At 43.7% G+C, this 21,985-nt stretch overlaps 1 protein-coding gene across 1 annotated transcript in view; it reads right to left on the bottom strand.

The window, feature by feature from the left end:
* SLC7A4 (solute carrier family 7 member 4) overlaps positions 1–21,985 on the bottom strand; it is a 32,915-nt gene that overhangs the window by 1,735 nt on the left and 9,195 nt on the right. Inside the window, exons 2-4 of the mRNA XM_018573868.1 lie at positions 9,902–10,963; positions 5,434–6,128; positions 3,320–3,428 (exon numbers count right to left, since the gene is read on the bottom strand). Coding sequence (XP_018429370.1) covers positions 3,320–3,428; positions 5,434–6,128; positions 9,902–10,883 — 1,786 coding nt within the window. The 5' untranslated portion in view covers positions 10,884–10,963. The remainder of the gene's footprint in view (positions 1–3,319; positions 3,429–5,433; positions 6,129–9,901; positions 10,964–21,985) is intronic.

Here is a 21,985-nt window from a genome sequence, read left to right on the forward strand (position 1 = left end):
TTTATGCCACTTTCCACCAGCATAAATAGGTCATTCGCTGATCAACAGAGAATGTAATAAAAACATCACTGACCGTTAGTGACTTTGTAGAAAACAATTACCAAAGCTAAAAACATGTAGAGCTTAGAAAAACAGCGACAGAAAAAAGCTCTGTTTGTTCAGGACTAAAGTGAAATCCTGTCAACATCTTCTAATATGTAGTCTACTATACCCACCAAACTTGGTTTATTGAATATTTAATTTTCTGATTTAACCATTGCCATCAGAGTTCTGAACGCACAGCAAACACTTTACAGAAACATAGCATTTTTGTATATACACTGCCCGGTCAAAAAAAAAAAAAGTCACGAGCAGTGTTATGATCTGGTATGGTCTAGGCTCAGCAATGTTTTGTCTCCCCGCCAAAAAAAAAAAAAATCAGGTCACCTGCCCACCTGAATATACTGAATGACCAGGTTTTTCCATCAATGGATTTTTTTCTTCCCTGATGGCATGGGCATATTCCAAGATGACAATGTCAGGATTCATCAAGTTTACTATGTTTACTCTACCAATTGTTGACTAACCTGTTACACTGGTTGAGACACATCAATCGACGCAGTCTCAATAGCAATCTAAGATCAGGTGGACTCTATCCAAGCTACCGTGATAAACCTATTAGATTAGGTCTGGTTGGGCTCAATATCCAGCTCACCTTGACCTATCGGAGGGTCCCAAACATCTATGCAGTTTTTTCTGCCACACATTCTATACTACACCTGACCAATTGCTACAGACTGCCTATCAAATTGAACTGTGTCAACCAAAAACTAGAGAATTATTATACAGTTGTACTACTTAGCCTGACCAGTGATGCTAACTGTATCTGAGGGTATTGGTGGAGATTAGAGGTGCTCCCTCTTATGGTTTTTACTAGTCAATTTGTTCCATTTTAATAATGTATTGAATAAAATGTATACTTTTTATATAAAAAACACTCTTGCAAAGTGTTGTTCAAAGTGCCCAAAAAACCCCACATTTTCTCTTTCTAACCAATTTATCAGGGGTGTGGCACTCACTAAAGAACACCGTCCCCTTCACCCTACGATTTACAGGTTTACAATTGTGAAAGAGTGATTCAGAAGCATGAGACATAATTTTCACACATGCATTGGCCACCACAGAGTTTAGACCTTAACCCAATTGAGAATCTTTAGGCTGTGCTGTAGAAGACTTTACTCAGTGGTCCAACTCTACCTTCCTCCCTACAAGATCTTGGTGAAAAATAATTGCATCGCTGGATCGAAATAAATGTTGTGACATTGCATAGGCTTATGGAAACGATGCCACAGTGAATGTGTAATCAGGGGTAAACGTGGTCCAACAAAATATTAAAGAGTGTGTGACTTTTTTGGGGGCTGGGCAGTGTATAGTAATCGTGCTGTTTATTTCCAAGGCTAAAAATATTTTGTTTACCTAGATCGATATGAAATGTCATATATTAAGATTTACCATATAAAAGCAGCAGGTGGCACATTCAAGGCTTCTCAAAACAATTCAGTTAAGTCATTTTACTGTGAACAGCCTGGTGTAATCGGATCTCCTGCTGTACAGCTCTCTTCACAGGAAACACACAGGTGAATGACAAGGGCACTCTTACGGTATTAATGCTTCCTTTGGTGCAACGAGGCACGAATTATTATTAGACAGGGGCCATAGCTGGGTTCTTTAGGAGCCATATGCCAAGAAATCATACTGTTAAGAGGGCTTGCAGCATATATGTCAATATTTTGTGAACACCTGTCCCACATAGTCGGGAGCATTGTTCTGGAGACTATAACCTTTCTTTTTTAGCTTCATAAAACAACTTTGCTTTGTTTTCTATGTAACTGTCATTATCTATGTATTTATCCTACTCTATTCTAATACCTAGAACAGCAGCCAAGGAAGGCTCTCATGATCTACATAAACAGTCTATACAGCTGACGTGTGGTTTCCCCATCGGCTGTCAGGAGAACAGGTGACTGCAGAGCTAGGGAGGGAGAGCTGTAGAGTCAGGCTAGAGCAATGAGCCTCAGACACTTCAAAAGTAATGTTGGAAGTACAGCACTTTTAAAACAGGAATACTAAAAAAGAAAGTCAGCCATTGCTTGTATTGTAAATGCATTCACATAACATAGTCCTCTCAGTAGGCATGGGGTAGTGACACAGTTTCTTTAAGTATCAGTTGAAATCTTGGCTCTGGTTAGCAAATTAACGTTAAGGAAGCTGTATACGTACAATGGCTAGTTGGAAACACTGGCCAATGGTGCCTTCAGAGAGAATCCAGAAATAAAGTACACTCATAGAACAGAGAATGGTAATGGTTCAGCTCCTCTGCTAGAAGGTTTCATGTGAAACACCCTATATGCCAGTAAAGGAACCATTATCTCAGCATGAATCAGGAAAAGTACTGTTGATCTAAGGGACGTTGGGAAACTAATTAGGGTGATCATTTACATACAATTAGAAATTGTTGTACAAAGCAAATTATTTTGAATCAGTCTACAATCTAACCATGTATACATCCTAACCCAATTTCACTTAAGGTGGCCATACATTATACGACTTTTGGCCAGTTCTTGATGAACCGGCTGAAATTTGCACAGTGGGTGCCATTGTCGGCACCGGCCGTTGTCAAAATACATTGCAAACAGCAGGAGATTCCTCGATCAACACTCATAAGTGTTGAAGGAAGAATCTGTAATATTTTCTTTATTCACTGCACAACGAAGAAAATATTACAGTGTATGGCCAGCTTTAGCTTGCCTTCATCAGTCACTGTGATGCTGCATTTAAAACAAAAAAAACGTTTATACTTTTTAATCTCTTATTGTTATGTTTTCTTCCATCCTGTAATATATAACTATATATATATATAACACTAATGCTACATAAAACCAAACTAACACAGCATGTACTATGATTTCCTGTTTATATTGTATTGCTGTGGCTAAGGTTGGGCCAGTATACAGAGTTGCACTTTTACACAAATCTCCTTGATAAACCAGCTAGGCCAATGTTATTAAAATGCATGGAAAGTACCTCACTCAAAATTTAGAGCAATACTTTCACAGAGCAAAGTACTACCTTTTGCAAATGTGCACACACGGCTATAGTAATACATTCTCTGGTATAAAAAAGGTCAGCTTTGTTAAATACGAGACTGAGAAGATCACTAAATACTTTAATTTGGCAATGACTTTGGAAGCTAATTTTTCATAACAGTGCCACCCACTATAGGGCTGGATAGGAATCAAAATAAACCTGGGATTAGAAGTGGAAAACAATTAAAACTTACCAACAACAAGCCATACTGAGAACCGTATCCATGTCATGTAATTTAGCTTGAGCATGAGATATATGTTTAAGAGGATACTCAGAGCTGGAATTAGTGGTACAAATGGAACCTATGGGTTTAAGATTGACAAATACTGTATTAAAAACTAAACATGCACACACAACATACTAACCTATATCACAGTTAAGTCAACAAAGCCAAAAAACTTTTATATGAGTTCTGTGAAGGTTCTCATTCATTCAGGTCATGCTATATCTGTACAAAAAAAAAATCAAAGGCAACTGGTCTTGCTGTATTTTTCTGGAAGATTTTGTGGTGGTCATACCATTAGCTGGATGAATGAGAACCTTCACAGACATATTGCAACACATTTTGGGGAGAAAACACTTAAACTTGTACAAGAATATGAAAAGACAGCAAGAAAATTGGCAGAATGTAGAAACTAGGGATGTACGAGTACCAAGATATTTTTGTTCTGGTACTCGCCCAAATACCGAAAGTCCCATTAGGAAGCCGGGCGGCGTGTAATGACTTGCCGTCCGGCTTCCTGTTTAAACAGGTGACAAGGAAGCATGGAGCCGGCTTTCTGGCCAATCAGAAAAGCCGGGGGCGGGTCATGACTCGCCGCCAAGCTTCCCGATTGGCCAGCTTCCTGACTAAATCGGGAAGCTGAGCGGCAAGTCATTACACGCCACCCCATTTCTTGACTGGCTTTGAAGCTAGCTCCATGCACTCTCGTCACCAAGTGACAAGAAAGCATGGTGCCGACTTCCTGGTCAATCAGGAAGCCGGGGGGCAGGTAATGACTCGCCGCCCGGCTTCATGATTGGCCGGGAAGCCAGCTCCATGCTCCTGTAGTGACGAGGTAGCATGGAGCCGGCTTCCCGGCCAATCAGGAAGCCGGGGGGCGAGTTATTACCCGCTGCCCAGCTTCTTGATACTGGAAGTTCCGGTATCGGGATAAGTATCGGGAGCATTTGGATCAGTACGAGTACTCGCCCAAATATTAATAAATCGGCACCGATACTAGTGTCAGTATCAGTGCATCCATACTAGAATCCACCTGTGCTTTAATCTCAGATGCCGAAACAGGGGCTGGTACCATGCAGCATACATTTGGAATCCACAGTAAAGGGCCACAAAGCCCTGTGTTCAATTTGTATGGCATACACACGAATCAGCTCAATGAAATCCAAATTACACTGCGCTCGAGTGAGTGATCCCAAAAATCACCTTAAAGCTGGCCATACACTTTACAACCATTGCACGACTTGAGTCGTGCGATGGTTGTTAAGTAATTAAAAGCTCGTACGATCTGCCCATCTTGGACAGGCAGATCGTACTTGCGATCATCGAAAGCTCGCCCCCCCGAGAGGTGGGCTTCCGATGACTCCAATGCCGCACAGGCAGTGTGCGCTTGCGCACAACAACCCGTGCGGCACTTGTCTGCCGAGAACGTCACTAACCCGCCGACAATCGTACGATTCTCGGCGGGTTTTTGAGCCTGCTCGGGAGACAAGACGTGCGACCGTACAGTAGAAACGGTCGCACACCTTCCGTACACCTGCGATTATCGTACGATTGCGGGATTTCCTGCGATTATCGTATGATAAATCGGCAGGTGTATGGGCACCTTTAGAAATGTAATCTCTACAATTCCCCCCCCAAGTAAATTTCTACAAGTTCAGCCTTAAAACCTCCAAAAACAATTTCCAAGTACTCTATGGAATAAGGGGGGACACATACTTACAACCATCATTATTATTATTATTATTATTTCATCCCAGTAAAATACACATTTGTACTTTTGAAGATAAAGCTACAGCACAGACTGCAAAATTAGATTTGGGAATGGTCTGATCCAATATTTCTACTAAGCCAAGATCTTACAGTTGCATGCTCCTGGGTGTTAAACATTGGCCTTTCCAGCAACCAGGAAAATGCTGGATGAGAGTCATACTTTTATTATGTACCGGTGACCTTTTCTTATCTGTAACAACTTCCAGATACTACATCTGTTTATAGGAACCAAAACATCAACTCATCATGTTTACATCAACATTGTGGTAGTATGTAGTATATGAGCTGGAAAAGGTTTCCTGAACCATAGTTACCTGAAACGTATTTATTTTCTTTTGCTGCTCGTGGACCCAGATTAAGAACAGACTGATTAAGAACCCAATCAGAAAGATCACAATCAGCAGATAAAAACTCCATGTGGGAAGATGTAACTGATTGCTTCCAAAAACCAAAATACAACACATGCAGATGGCAGAGACCATCAGTGCCACAACTGCAATCGTGACCACCTCTCCAGGATAAAAGTCACTCAGGAACCTAAGGTATGGTTCAAAGGCAGCTTTCAAGTGTCCAGTTTCTCTACGCTCTTTGGCTTTTTTCTGACTTTCAACCAGCTGAAGCTTATCAGAGAAAGACTCGTATTCCTTCATCTCTTCACCAATGATCCTATCTGCATTGATTCCAAGCTCTTGGTGCTGAGGACTTGGCTCTAGGTCACCTGCAGATGAAGTTTCACTTTTCTCTTGCTGGAATCGCAATACGATGATACTGGCTGCAACAAAAGTATAGGCTAGCAATGTGCCAATGGATAAAAACTGCACTAAGGCTTCCAAGTCGAAAATGAGGGCAAGGATAGCCATCAGGATACCGAAAACCACAATTCCAATGACTGGTACTTTGGTGGTTGGGTTTACTTTGGAGAAGACCTGAAAGAAAAGTCCATCTTCAGCCATGGCATACACAATTCTTGGTAGGGAGAAGAGGTTACTTAGTAGAACCGTATTCATAGCTTTAAAAAAAGAATAAAAACAGCAAGTTAACAACATCGTACTTCCCATAATTATAGAACACAATTTAGAGCTTATAAATATGTAAAGCAGCAGTGGTATAAAGTAGCAGCCCAGCAGCCAGTCACAGGCTAGTTTCAACGTGAATAGTTAAACTTCTTAAATGCAAATCATCCTCTTTGTCCTTTGTTATTACACTAAAAAAAAGAAAAAAGGTCACATTGCTAAAAAAAAGCTGTCAAAATGTCTGTAGTGCAGCATAAAGTACACATGGTTATGGATTTATATTTATTAACATAGCAAGATTGCCTTCAAAAGGTTTAGTTTTCCCCCCCAAGGAAGTCCTCCACAGAATTATATCTATATGACCCAACAGTCCAGACCTAAATTTACTGTGGGGAGAGCCAAGTATTGCCTCCTGCATTAAAAGAAACCAGTCACACGGAAAACAAAAACTGACCTTTATTTCTGAAAACAATAGTTGCCTGGTTGCCATATTGACCCCCTTCCATAAATAAAATCCCTGATGCAGAAAAACCATGCCTATACCGACTTAATCTGACTTCCCCGATATCGCTATATGTTCCATGTCAGTGACTCATAAAACATTGTCCTGCCCCGTTTACCTGTGTGGACTACGGAACACCTAGTCTCTCTTATGGGAGGTGAGAGAAGGGGAAAGTGTTCTGCAGTTCTAACACACTACCTGTCTAAGATGACAACGCTATTTCTCCATTTACACAGCTTATTAAGGGAGTATTGTCATACTAGGACATGTAGTATGTTACTAGAAAGATCACCAGGTGAAGAAAAAAACAAAGCCTGGAACATAGTAAGCTGCAATATAAAAAAAAAAAAAGTCTGTTTTTGGTTATAGATGCACTTAAAAGCTAGTGAGTCATTATAATATCTACTAAGCTAGCATTATCAGGAGTCCAAAATGGCAGCCCCCACATTTAAAAGAGAATTATGTGGTGACCTTTTTATCCCATAGTTCTCTTTAGGGTCAGAGGAGGAGATATACTAACATCCTCCCGTGGTTATGGGGACTTCCCGTAGCTATTGCCCGCTATATACTTAGAGTGCCGCAGCCGGGACGGATCCCAACAATACTGTCTGGATCCACCCAGCTGGCTGATTTACAGCGGGCTATGCCTATCTAGAGGCAAAGCCAGCTGTGCTGGCCCCCTCCCCGTCCATCCACCCAGTCAGCACTGGAGGATCAGAGAGGGGGGAATCCCTGCGGGGAGTAGTGACTGATGGTCACCTCTCTCTGCAGTGAGATGATCGGGAAGTGAGCGAGTGGCGGTATGTGTTCGCCCACTTCCTGATCAATAAAGCCGACATGTTAAAGTTGTATTGCCACACGTCGGCTCCATGAGGAATAGTGTAAATCACTCACCTCATAGTTCACCTTTAAATACTAAGGAATTACAAACTGAAGCAGTATATATTAAGCAAAAGCAAGCAGCCATCTCTTGAGGGCAGGGTTCTTCTAAAGCTCCTTCTCTATTTATTGTTCTTATACCCATCATGAGAGGTCTTCTCATTCCTCTCTCCTGAAATCATGATCAATGTGATTATATATCTAAGCACGGTAGAGTCATCCCAGAAGGTATCTACATGTCTCATTCCATCACAAAAATACAATGCCTTTCAAAAGTACTCACCCCATTGGTGTTTTTCCTGTTCCGTTATAACGAGACATTAAAACGGATTTTTGTACCATTTGACGTACACAACATGCCTACCACTTTGTAGGTGCAAATACATTTTTTTTGTGACACAAGCAATAATGAAAAGGCAATAAAAACAGAAATCTTGAGTGTGCATAAGTATTCACCCCCATTGCTATGAAACCCCTAAATAAGATATGCCCAACCAATTAACTTCAGAAGTCCCATAATTAATTCATAAGGGTCCACCTGTGTGCAATCAAAGTGTCGCATGATCTGTCACGTCAGTATAAATACACCTGTTCCGAAAGGCCCTGGACTCTGCACCACCACTAAGCAAGCAACATGTAGATCAAAAAGAAGTCCAAACAAGTCACACACAGTTCTAGACAAGTATAGATCACGTTTGGGTTATAAAAAAAATACATTAAAATTAAAAAAAATCCCAAAAAACTTTGAATATCCCACACAGCACCATTTAATCCATTAGAAAAAAATGGAAAGAATATGCCACCGCTATAAACCTGACAAGAGAAGGCCGCCCACCAAAACAGACCGGGTAAGAAAGGCATTCCATAGGACCAATTTAAGCTGTACGCTCCACAGAGTGGGTCTTCATGGAAAAGTGGGCAAAAAAAAAGTCATTGCTAAAAGAAAAAAGACGAAATAAGAATACATGTTTGGAGTTCGCCAACAGCATGTGGTAGACTACCCAAACACATGGAAGAAGATTCCCCCGATGAGACTAAAATTTAGCTTTTTGGTCATCATGGAAAACGCTACGTGTGATGCAAACCCAACATTTCCCATCACCCTAAGAACACCATCCCTATTAAGAATAATAATAGTGGCAGCATCATGCTGTAGGGATGCTTTTGCATCCTTCTCTGTTTTTTTCCGGACCTAAACGTGATGGTTTAGAGGTAATTGGATATAAACGGACATCTAGTATGTCTGCTTACATTTGGCTGCCTATGGACCTAACATGGGGCCATTTATTTCATTTTTTCTCCATCACAAGATGGAGAGGAAAACTGAATGGGCATGGATGTCACAAAAGTGGCATCAGTTCCATACTGCTTCAATCAGCAGGGTATCTGTGACAGGTTCCCCTGCTGATCGGAGCAGATAGAAGCCCATGTGAAAAGGATAATACCATGTTAAATACATTTGAGAGGAGTAGTGCATTTTTGTATAGGGAGAACACACAACTAAAACACAATCAATAGCTGTCACTACAGGCAAATCTTGTACACCAAGTCCTGAATATTATTGAGGACAACTTATTAAAACTGACTAGGAGTGATAATTTCCAATATGCTGCTGGACTTGCCGACCCATTATTTTTCCTCACAGTAAACTAACAAAGCCATGTGAATACATGTGCTTGCTCCAGATTTTCTTTGAACATAATGACCTTGAGAACACTTGATATAAATACTCCCAGCCATTGTAGTAGACCATGAGGGCATTCTCAAAGTAGCATCCACATAAATCAGGACAATTGAATAAATGAAAGCGGATTTATGTCTCATAATGCCAGGTTGTATGCTTTGTATTGCACGGGGTGAAAGTGAGCATGTCAAACTCTGAATGCTGCTTCAGTTTGGCGTTTTGTGTCTGCACTATGTACACATGCGGTCAGTGCAGAGAATGCTGCTATATGTTGTGTACATTGTAGTTTGTGATCTAGAACCAACAATGAGCCTGATGTAAGACCTGTGTGTTTTGTCCTGTTTTTATCTTTCCTGCTCCAGCTGTTATTTTTCAATGCGGGTCTAAGTTTGAATGGCAGCTGTGGAGGAGGGAAGACATTTATTATTGATAATAGTTGCACACCCAAGGCTCAATTCAGAAAGCCAACGTCAGTATAAGGATCCTTATTTTTACAACAGTGACAGTTGTGTTAAAGGAGAGTCCAATAAGATTTGCCAATTATAAATCACGTGGCTAAAATAAAAAACAAACAGATTGTTACCCTTACGCTAAAACATTGTGAACTGAGCCCATGTTGTTTACCTGCAACCGCTACAGAAGATACATTTTTGAATGTGCTAGAAACTTGCTAAACAAAAAGGCACTTCATATATGTAACTTACCACAAATAGAGCCAGCAGCTACAATAAATCCTGCCCAGGAATAGCCTCTCCTGTAAAAAGCATCAGAAAGGGCAGAGTCCGGTATTAATGTATTCCAAGGCACCATGAGAGTCAGGACAGTGGACACCAGGATGTAAGCCCCTGTAGCAAGGCCTAGAGACACAGCTGTTGCAATGGGAATGGCTTTCTGAGGATTCCGTGCTTCTTCACTTGATGCTGCAATGACGTCAAACCCAACAAAGGCATAAAAACACGTGGCAGTGCCAGACATAATGCCGGAAAACCCAAAGGGAGCAAAGCCCCCATGCTCAGCTGACCAGTTCTTTGGTTCTGCAAGGATGAAGCCAAATATAAGGATGAACAATATGATTCCCATACTAATGGCAGCAAAGATGTGATTCAGCCAGGACGACACTCTAACCCCAAATGTTATAAATGCTGTGGCAAACAGCAAGATTCCCGCAGCGAGGAAATCAGGGTAGTGGGCCAAGAACTTCACATTCCAAGTTCCAATGTGAGTTTCAGTAAAGTTTTTTATTTTGTGGTCAAATATGGAGTCCAGATAGCCACTCCAAGCTCTTGCTACAGCTGCACCACCAATCATATATTCTAAGATCACATTCCAGCCAATCAGAAATGCCCAAAGTTCGCCAACTGAAACGTACGTAAACATGTATGCAGAACCAGTTTTTGGCACCCGTGCACCAAATTCGGCATAGCACAGAGCTGCAAGTAGAGAGGCAATTCCGGCAATAAGGAATGATATGACCACGGCTGGGCCTGCTATTTCCTTGGCTACAGTGCCAGTAAGTACATAAAGACCAGAACCCACCATGCCACCCACCCCTAACAGGGTGAGGTCAACAGTTGAAAGGCATCTTTTTAGCGATGTCTCCATTAAGTCATCTTCCAGCGTCTTCACCCTGTTCAGTTTCTGGCAGAACCGAACAATGGTGGCTGCAGAAGGCAAGCTGTTCCCCATCTTGCAAGGTGTTTCTTTACCACGTGCCAAGGAATGTTGATTAACTCGAAGATTTCTTCATGTCAGCTGGTCCCCAATTTCTAAAAAGAAAAAAGAAAGGTTACTTACTAAAAGTTCTACACGTACCCTACTCTGATATGTGTAGAAATTACCTTCACTTCCTGTCCTAACTGGAAGAGGGAAAATCAAGTCTCAGTAAGGACAGAGATGACAATAAAAGCCTGATAGATGTTCTAATTGTCTCCCTGTCTACCCCAAATCTTATGCTGCAGCACTTAAAGGAGTTCCAAAAGTCACGGCATATACTATCCTGGTATAACATCAGCAGTGTAATAGGAATACATACTAGAGTTGTTTTTCATAATACAATCAAAGCTTACTCGAAAAAAAATCCCTTTTATGTAGTGAGTGCTGCCTTCTGTCTGCCCATCACTTTCATCAACTTCCTGGATTCCGGTGTGCTTTGCATCTCTTTCCCTGCTGCTCTATGTGATGTAATCTCGATTTCTCAAGACTTCATTGTCCATCATGCATTGCTTCCAGCAAGCAATGATAATGTTACCATGTTCAGATGATGAGCACGAGGAAGTGCCTATTTACATGGGTATCTTCAATAAGTCAGTTAGATTCTCCTAGATGGATATGGTTATTAGGAGCAGGATAGATCTTAGGGAAATTCAATATAGAAATACATATTTAAATTTAGTTTTTCACTGAATTCAGAGAAGCATTGCCACTCATGTGGGCTGTATCTGCTTGCACTGCACAATGGGATGAGAAGGGGCATGGCTGTCAGCATTGTACCTTGTCAATCGGTACCTGGCCATACCGAGTCCCGCCCCCTGCTTTCTGGATTGCAGCACTGCCTCTGTTGCTGAACCCCCCCACTGTTAGCTGCAGTGTCTGGAGGGGAGCATGTGAAAACACAAAAAGAAGGATTTGGATCAGTCAGGGTAGGTTAAGAAAGTTTTTTCATCCATGACACAGTAACTGGATTTGCCAAGTCTGTTATACAGAAGCCTTTCAATGTACTTAACCAGTTGACATCCGCGGTGTTAAACCCCCTTCCCATCCAGGCTATTTTTCAGTATTCAGAGCGTTTCTAAAACAGTTACCAACAGTGTGAAAAAATTGGAAAGTTCTAATAGTTTATGAAAATATATTCATAACAGCCCTTATTAATATGTCTGAAGGAAAAAAAATATGTGTTTGCTGCTTTGGCAACGAGAAGCATTCTTTAAAAAAAGGCAAACGTGTGATGCTATCGGCTTGACGATCGCAAAATAAAAACTGCATAATATTCTAGATAATAACAAAGACATGCATTTCTTTAAAAGGATCTGCATTTCTTCACCTCATTTCTGTACCCATATGATTATAGTGACTATTTTGCGCACACATCAAATTAGACAGCCAACAGCTGCTCATTATACCATAATGGCCATTCACAGAGCAAAGAATTACACTCAAATGATCTGATGTAATTGACAGAATTCGAAAGTGAATTAGGTGGGTGGAGGCCACAAGTGTAAGTTTGTTATATAGGAGGTGCCCGTCATTAGTACGCGCGTCATGCCAGGACAGTGGATAAGTAATCAGCATGTTTGCCTTGGAGGCAAGGGATTTACACCGAATGTGAACATCCTCTTCATCTTTTCTCTCTGCCTGCCTGACGGTGTCAGGAATAGATGTAAGCTTCTTGAGGGACTGTCCTGTAGAACATTGCATAATAATTTAACATTATATTAAAGAGACATTAAAAAGGCAAAAACTTTTTTCCCTCCCCCCAATGTTAGGGTCAGCACTTACCTTAAATGATGTTTCTTAATCCGATCTTTCTCTTCTTTCCTGTCCTTTTCAGCCTTCTCTCCAGCGCTGCGGCGGGTCTCCGATCCAGCGCTGACTCCTCTGTGCTTGCAGGCACTTCCTGTCCCCCGGTGTCTGCATGCTGGTGCACGCTTCCATAGACCTACCTTGTGTCTCTCCTCGTCTCCCGGTAAAAAATCCGAACTGCGCATGCGCCCTCCCCAAGATGCTTTGCGGCCGCCCGAGCATTTTCGGATGGGAGCGTGCGGCAAAGACAGGTGTAAGTTTAAACCGCTTTTAAAGAGTTTTTTTTTTTTTTTTACTTTTTGCATATATCTACTGCTTGCTAGCAGATTCTGACACATTGATGTAAATGAGCAAACGCGCATAAAATACCCGCAAACGCGCATTTTTTTATTGTTTCTGTTAAAGTCTATGGGGCCAAGAAGGGTTTAATTTGCCAAAAAGAAGCTTGTACTTTGTTCCAGCGTTCCAATGTTTCTGAACATGAGATAGAATTAAATTCAGATCCTGTCCTTGAGATAGACGATCTGGTAGAGAACATGGAGCATCCACCAATCTTGAGCAGTGAGGCATATGGAATTCCCTCCTTCTCTATCTTGCCAGACAAGGAAGAAGTTTCAGGGAAGGAAAGGCATACATAAGGGTGTACTGATCCCATGGAATCAACAAAGCATCCACTGCTTCCTCTAGAGGATCTCTGTACCTGAAGAGAAGCCTATAGTTGGTTTGTGAACCTGGGAGGCCAGAAGGTCCATATCCAGCATACACCATTTGCCACACAGGTCCTGGAACACCTCTAGGTGTAGAGATCACTCCCCTGGGTCCAGACATTGTGGGCTGATGAAGTCTGTCTGCCAATTGTCCACACCTTAGATGTACACACCAGAAAAGGCTGGAATATGAAGTTCTGCCCAGGACAGGATGCAATCTACCTCTCTTGCTGCTGCAAGATTTCTGGTCATTCCATAAGGATCACTGCCATGGCATTGTCCAACTGGATTTAGATCAGATGATCATCCAGCAGGATGGCCTAATGCTGCAGAAAGACAAATTGCCTGAAGCTCTAGGATTGTGATTGGGAGACCGATGATGACTAAGTTGCCCCCACCAACAAGGTGCCCAGGACTCCTCTGCAGCCTGGGAGGCTGTCATCAACCGTGAGGAACTTCCAAAAGGACAGGAAAGAACTGCTGTAATATCTGGACAGTCAAAGCCACATTGTCTGGCAGAGCCTGTGCCAATTGTTCTCTCAAAAGAAAATCATCTAAAAATATCAGCAGCAACACTCCTGGCCCCCGTGCTACTTCCAACCTGTCTACCGTCTGATCCACCTCCAGAGGTTCGCAGACGGGAGCCGCAAGGGGAGGCCCTCCTCGTCAATTCGGGCTCATACCAAGGTACGTGACACACAACTACAGCTGAAAGCTACATCCCTTGGCTTTAACATTCTTTAACCAAGTGACCAACTGCAGCAGTGACGAGATCCCTTAGAAGGGACTTTGAATGTCATCCAAGATTGGCTTAATAACGGGACCTGCTAATGAGAACAGAGCTCTAGAGAGAGCTTCCAACCATTTATCAGTTGGGTCATTAAGACAGGTCCATTGGTATATTTATTCATTTCAGCTACTTATAGTGGTCACTTTGTTAAGGCAGGACACTGTATAAAAGTGGCCTACTCCCACTGTGGATTTGACAAAGAGCTCTTCTAGTGGGTACAAAGCTAATAACCTCCTATTAGGATGTTTCCAATCTCCATAGAAGGAAACTTAGAACAGGGGGGTGCACTGGGAAGGATTAGCACTGAGAGAAGCAACAAGCTGATCCTCTAGTTTTAGAGTGGTGCGCACAGCATCAAGAAGAGCCAAAATGATATATTTTAATTGGAGAGTGATGGCAGGGGAATGCGACTCCTCAAAGGCAATTTTTTTCAAGTAAAGACTAGCATGACTCTGAATCAGACGGAGTCAAAGCAGCTAATGGCTAAGACTTTGCCAAATCTTGCATGACTGTAGAAAAACCTCAGCTCAGAGGGCAGAGGAAACAGCTACACCTGACAAAGCCAACGAAGACTCCATAGATGGGATAGACTCTAGGCCACATCAGTATGCATGCTGCAGAAGACATTAGTAGAGTGTGAGCTGGGAGCACCAGGTACACATTGAATTTCCCCTCCGTGTCTAGCATTAGACATGTTATGACCACATGGCAGTAATGGCAATGCAAGGCACACAGTATGAGGCAAGGCCTTAATGGCTCGCATAACCCTGACAACTTGTGGCTGGTGAGAGTTGGATGGCTGGGAGGTGACCAAAGTCCCTGTAGAGGACGGCCAGAACAAATAATTTTTACGTGGCTCTTTGCAAAGCAGGAGCAGCAGCAGGGTGGATGCTTCCCCAATACTGTGTAGCGGGGGGGACCTCCGGCCCTCCAGCATTGCAAGATTCTCACAGGCACGACTCCCAGAGCCAGATGCATCATGGGATTTGTAGTTTCACCACAGCAGGAGGGCCAGAGGTTCCCCACCCCTTGTAACGTACAAGGAGGAAGGTCTCATGTACTGGATCTCAGTGTGGATGTAGGTTTTAAATTACTATGGGAATAGGGCCACTGGTTAATCTCGTTTTAGATCTAGTAGGCAGTTCACAGGGTTAACGCCAGGTAACCCAGAGGCTAACACACTTCTATAGAATGCAAATGAGCAGTCTTGAATAGAAAAATAGAGTCTGTATACTTGCAGTTCAGTTGAAGCACAATGGAGATATCAGTCTCTGGATTGCGGAGATGAAGGTTTAGCAGCCAGGCACAGCGGTAGTTGCAGTAGCTGAGGTACTAGAGATGAAGGGTTAACAGCAAGTCACAGCGGTAGTTGCAGTAGCTTGGATGGTGGAAATGAGGGATTAAAAGCCAGGCACTGTGGTAGTTGAAGTATAGAATTGTTATGAGGCTCTCACTGGGGTTGTTCGTCCTTGCAGGTTTCCAGAGCAGCTGATAGCCTTTGAAGCTGGAATGGCATGGAGGTGCTCCTGAGAAAAAGATAGGCAGCCGGTTCTAGCCGACAGTTTCCTCGAGGGAACACAGGGGAACTGTCAGCTGGAGTATGGTGGTGGAGAGGGGAAATCCCTCCCAAGGTGAGCAGTTAGAACTGCTGTTGGGGTTCGGAGTAGGAGCGCAGGCACGGCATTCACTTCATTGCACGAACGCCGTGCAATTGAAGTCCGCGGCTTAAAACTAGGAGGGCGGCGCTGCATGACGTAACCGGCGGGGAGGCGGAGCCACGTGCCGAGCAACGGAGATCCCGCAGATGAGTCCCTTAGGGCCTGTTCACACCATATGCAGTTGTGATGCAGTCCGTTTATTTTAACGGCTGCAGCCAAAATACATCCCAATGCTTTCCTATGGGCTTTCTTGTGCCTAATTCACACCATTGCAGTTCGTTCAGATGCAGTCAGAAAAAGTACTGCTTGTCCTATTTTACCTGACTCTAACTGCACTAAACGCATCAAAATGCAGTGCAAACGCATCAAAACGCACTAAAACGCAACGGAACACATACAAAAAAAAATTGACTGTGGCATCATCCAGGGACATGCAGGGGGGAAAAAACGCATCACAAACGCTGCAAAATGGATCGCAATGCAACTGCGCAGACGCACGTAGCTGTGATGCAGTTTCTGGTGTGAACTAAGCCTTAGGGCCTGTTCACATCATATGCAGTTGTGATGCAGTCCGTTTATTTTGACTGCTGCAGTCAAAATACATCACAATGCTTTCCTATGGGCTTTCTTGTGCCTAATTCACACCATTGCAGTCGATTCAACTGCAGTCAGAAAAAGTACTGCTTGTCCTACTTTAACTGCATCAAAACGCACTGAAACGCAACAGAACACATACAAAAAAACTGAATTGTGGCATCATCCAGGGACATGCAGGGGGAAAAAACGCATCACAAATGCGTCAAAAACACATCACAAATACATCAAATGGATCGCACTGCAACTGCGCAGACGCACGCAGTTGTGATACAGTTTCTGGTGTGAACTAACTAACCCTTTACACCCCTGCTGTATAGCAAAAAAAAAAAAAGAAGAAGTCAGGATGCACAACACTCAGCAGATGTTGTCAGCACTTAGTCCCACAGTGTTGGGCCCCTTCTGTGGTGGAAAGGGGCAGAAAATATGGATTGATTTTTAAAGGTTCACAGCAACCTATGCACTCATGGTAGCACCTGATGCTCAGCCGGACAGTCTTAGCCCTCGTTCACACCTGAACGTTTTGTAGCGCGTTCTACGCTCGACGAACGCTCTACAAAACGCTCAAACATCTAAATCCCATTGTATTCAACGGGTCTGGTTCACACCTTGGCGTATTTCAGCCCGTCCCTAACGCGCTACAAAACGGCTGAAAAGGTACATGTACTACTTTGGGCCGTTTTTGTTGCGCGTTTCCATTGGGATACAGCCAAGTAGCCCTCGGAAACGTGCGTTTGTCACGCAATTTTTTTACCGCGAATCGCAGTAAAAAAATGCGCAACAATCGCGCATATGCAATACGCCTAGGTGTGAACCAGGGCTTACTGACAAAATGAGAGAGACAGGGCAAGTGCTGGGGCAATGAAAGCAGCTCTGGACCTGTAAAGGATTGCACAGACCAGGCTGAGGACAGATGCAGCAGATATCTGCAATTGAACAGACCAGCCCTAGCAGCAGTGTAGAAAGAATCTTGATTGAAGAAACAAAATGTTGAAGAATAGAAAAGTGCTAGCAAAAATATGTTAGTGTTTTACACAGTAGAACTGAAGAAAAAATGTCCATACTCCTAGGACACTAGCAAAAAACTGGGGCATGCTGGTAGTAGGAGGGGTTATCCAAGGCTGGTCTAAAGGTTTTCTTTTTCCTAGTGTCCAATCCTTATGTACGTGGCAGTATAATCCAAAGATGAAAAACTTTGGTGTCCCTTACTGCATGAGAAAGAAAGTCAGTTACTGACCACAATACTTTCTTGAACCGAGCCTAAAATGCATAATTACAGAAGGGTTAAAAAGGACAAAAAAAAAAATCTCAGCATGAGAAAAAGTTCATAAGCCATTTAAGCACTTAATTCCCCCCCAGGAGCTCCTGGTAAGTCCGATGACTGTTTTCCAAGAATAGGAGTAGTAGATTTGGCAAGAATTTGCTTCAGGAGCTCTAATATAAAATACTATATTATACTGCACATCATCGTTCTACGTGCTTCTTGTTGGCCAGAAAGCTATTAAAAGCTTACATTTATAGATGAATGAGGCAGTGAACGGAATGGATATAATGCAACTAATCTCTTACATTACCTACAGATTTGTGATGGAAAGGGATAGAGAATCCATAAAAGGCTCATTTTTGAAGTACTACTACTTGCAATAACAAATAGATACGATAAAAGCAGCAGGCCACACAACAGATTGAAATATGTGGACTGCATTTAGAGTTTACGCTGCCTAGACCCCTAGTGCCCAGCTTGCTGCCCCTTGACACTTGTTGTGCGGCCCTCACACTCTAGCAGTCAGTACTTAGAGCAGTGGTTCTCAACCTGTGGGTCGGGACCCAAAAGTGGGTCGCAACCCACAGTTGAGGGGGTCCCCATATGCCTTGTGCTGCTCTAGGTAAGAGCTCCTCAGCCTCCTCCTGGGGTGGCAGTTCTCCTAGGTGGCGCTGCAGCAGCAGCGGCCGGAGAGGATCAGAGAGAGGGAAGGTGAATGCTCGATCACCATAGAGCCCACAACTAGGCACTACAGAGCCCGCACTGGACGCCACCAGAGAGTTCCACTAGCCACCTGAGAGCCCGCACAGCCTCCTGAGAGCCCACACAGATACTAGTATTGGTGCATCCCTAAATTTTACGGTTGGGGGTCACCACAACTTGGCAAATGTTACCAAGGGGTCTCTGGCCCTAGAAAGGTTGAGAACCACTGACTTAGAGAGTAAGATCACTCACTGCCTTGTAAAGGGGCAGTACTGCAAGCTATCTCTAGCAGTCTCAAGTAGCATATGCCTTTTGTAAAGTTCCACCGTATTTGTTACAAACTATGGCACAAAATTACAATTGTTATAAAAATAAGCATGTTATCGGGCTGAAATACAAGTTCAACTAGACCCCTGGTGCCCAATCTGTGACTATGGGTGAAAATTGCTGGAAATGTCCCGGGGATAACAGAATGTTGATCCGGTTGCTGGGTCATTTCCAGAATCAGGCAATTCTCTGGTCTGCTAAAGTAGTACGCACTTTCCACTAACTGGCTGCTTGGAGGTAGGAAGGGGTGCTGTGTGGGAAGCACGGCAACCAGCGGCTCATCTTAAAAAGGGGTGCGAGGAGGCACTGCCAGCAGCAAGGTAAGGGAGGCCTGCTGTAGTCCAGGCAGTGATCCGGGCTGGTGGGTACGTTGAGGGTCTGGACTGGCCAGCAAGTGACTCAGGTTAATGGGTTCCTTACCTGGTGGCTGCCAGATACCTATGAAATGTCAGTGATGCTGACAGTGCACTGGGCTTCTACCTACAGGTATCATTGTTAGTGTCACTGGTATGAGGGATATAGGCGGGAGCCAGGTGCACTGTTGGCATCACTAAAATGGTGTACACTCTTTGCACCTGGCTCCCACCTATCCACTATTCCATTGACACTGACAGTCTATCAAGCTGCCACCTACAGGTATCATCATTATTATTGACAGTGGAATCGGGGATATAGGTGGGAGTCGGGTGCACTGTTGGCGTCACTGAAATCCTATTGACTATTCCAATGACACTGACAGCGTAACTGGCTGTCATGTATCTGCCATTCCAGTGACACGAACAGTGCCTGTAGGTGGCAGGGTCACTGGAATGGTGTGTTCACCTGGCTGCCACCTACAGGCACTGTGCATGTCATTGGAATGGTAGATAGGTGGGAACCAGGTGCATACGCCATTCCAGTGACACTAACAGTGCCTGTAGGTGGCAGCCAGGTGCACACATTTTTTGAGACACGGACAGTACACCTAGGGGGAGGGGGGGGGATTCCTCTATTCACGCTGTTACTGTAGGCGGGGTCATTAGTTATTAGTAGATGAGGAGAAACAAGTCCAAAAGGTGCCTCTTTATAGTAGGTCCTATAGAAGTTGTTCCAGAAGACACCCCAAAATTCTACAGAGCACATAATGGAGGAGCATGGGCATGAAGTCGTGTTCCATCCCCACCCATTATGTCTGAGTTTTTTTGCCTATACCAGTCCTCTATTCTCTTTAGATGGGTGGCTGCATAATACAAGGAAACATTATAGAAACCTGGGATGCTCTGGCCGGAAAGGGGGTGGCAGGCATGTTGTAAACCTGCTGCCCCCCCCGCTCTCCCGGAGACCCAAAGGGATGCCGTCTGAGGCAGCAGCATCAGGCTGCCTCATTAAAGGTGACAGCCCTGAAAATGATAGGTACCTGGCTGACATGATAAATCTGTATATCATCAAAACTGTGGAACCACTGGCATGGAACAAGTATGACCATCGGGCATTCTGGCTCCACTCTGACTTTAGTTTATGCAAGCTAATTCCAACCATGGTGCAGCATAGGAGGCAGGACACCAGCATTTTGTGGAGTCTATCCGCAATGGTAGCCTAGGTTTTTATTTTTTATTCGTGGAAAGGTTTCCTTTCAATGGGTACTGGAAAAAAACAAGAGGAATAGAATCTGGAGACACTGTAACTTGAGAGCTTACTGTCCTGCAGACGGTTGCCCATTTAGGTTATATATTATTAACCACATCTAGATGGTCTGAGGAGAGTCCTCGTCTACATCATGCTTTTCAATTGCCAGGAGAGAAAAATGGTTGTTTGTGAATACAAATCTCTCATATCCCTTATAGCAGTGGAAACACAAATATTGACATGTGCGTATTTAATGGGTCTGTCTCCCAAAGTGATATTTTTAGTTTTCGGTATTGTTAACAGGTTTAGTTAAAGAAGAACTCCAGAAAAACTTTCTTAAAAAGGAGAACTATGCGGTTAGGGCTTTTCCCCATAGTTCTCCTTAGGGTAATGGAAGGACACGAACTAGCATCCTCCCGTCACCCTAAGCTAAGTATACCGCAAGCTACAACTCGTGGTATACTGAGACGCCGCAGCTGAAGCGGATCCCAACAATTATGTCTGGATCCGCCCAGCTGCGTGAGTAACAGCCTATCTAGAGGCAGAGCCAGCTGTACCCACCCACTCCCCCGTCCGTTCCGCCAGTCAGCGCTGGCGGATCGGAGCAGGGAGGGGGGAATCCAGCCCCTCCCCTGTCACGGCAGAGAGCCGTGACAGGATCGAGAAGTGAGCGAACGTCGATATGTGTTCGCTCACCTCCCGATCTACTGAGCCGACCTGTGACAGTCTCATTGTCACAGGTCGGCTAGAACTATGAGGTGAGTGAAAACACTCACCTCATAGTTCTCCTTTAACCCTTGCAGTAGGGGCTACTCCATGCACTGCAAGGGTTAAGTACTCGCTTTTGTCTAGGTGCTAAAATAACGCATTAGAATGTTCCTCGGTGTCCTCACATCTATACACCGTGTATAGAACGTGATGATTTACGGGACATTACACCGCTGCAGTGGAGGGGGAAGAGAGGCTCCAGGGACTGGAAGAGAGGCTCCAGGGACTGGAAGAGAGGCTCCAGGGACTGATCCAAAAAACAAGCTGGCTTGAAGCATTGGGTGAGTATAACTTTTTTTTTTTTAAATTCAAACAGACCAAAACGAGCACTTAACCCTTGCAGTGCGGGGGTAGCCCCACTGCAAGGGTTACTAACATTTTTTCCTGGAGTTCTTCTTTAACCCCTTTCAGCGAAACTGAATGCAAACTCTCTCTACCACAATGATCTACCACGTGACCAGTGACATTATGTTCTACGAAATGCAGCTGAAGAATTGAGACCCCTCGAGCTGTTGGAACAAGATGTGGGCGCCTAAACTCACACCTACGATTTTCTCCCCCATTAAAATCAATGGAAGCACATTAAAAAGCATGTCAATGTGCATTGCAATGCACTGCGTACTGAATCTCAAAATGCATAGTAACACGCAATGATGTGGGTTTCAATGGAAAACGCTTCGAAGAAAAATGCTAAGTGTGGGGAGAGAGGAGAGAGAGAAGAGAGAAGAGAGAAGAGAGAAGAGAGAAGAGAGAAGAGAGAAGAGAGAAGAGAGAAGAGAGAAGAGAGAAGAGAGAAGAGAGAAGAGAGAAGAGAGAAGAGAGAAGAGAGAAGAGAGAAGAGAGAAGAGAGAAGA

The sequence above is a fragment of the Nanorana parkeri genome, unplaced genomic scaffold (assembly GCF_000935625.1).
Source record: "Nanorana parkeri isolate BGI_ZX_2015 unplaced genomic scaffold, ASM93562v1 scaffold2586, whole genome shotgun sequence".
NCBI classification, from domain to species: Eukaryota; Metazoa; Chordata; class Amphibia; order Anura; family Dicroglossidae; genus Nanorana; species Nanorana parkeri.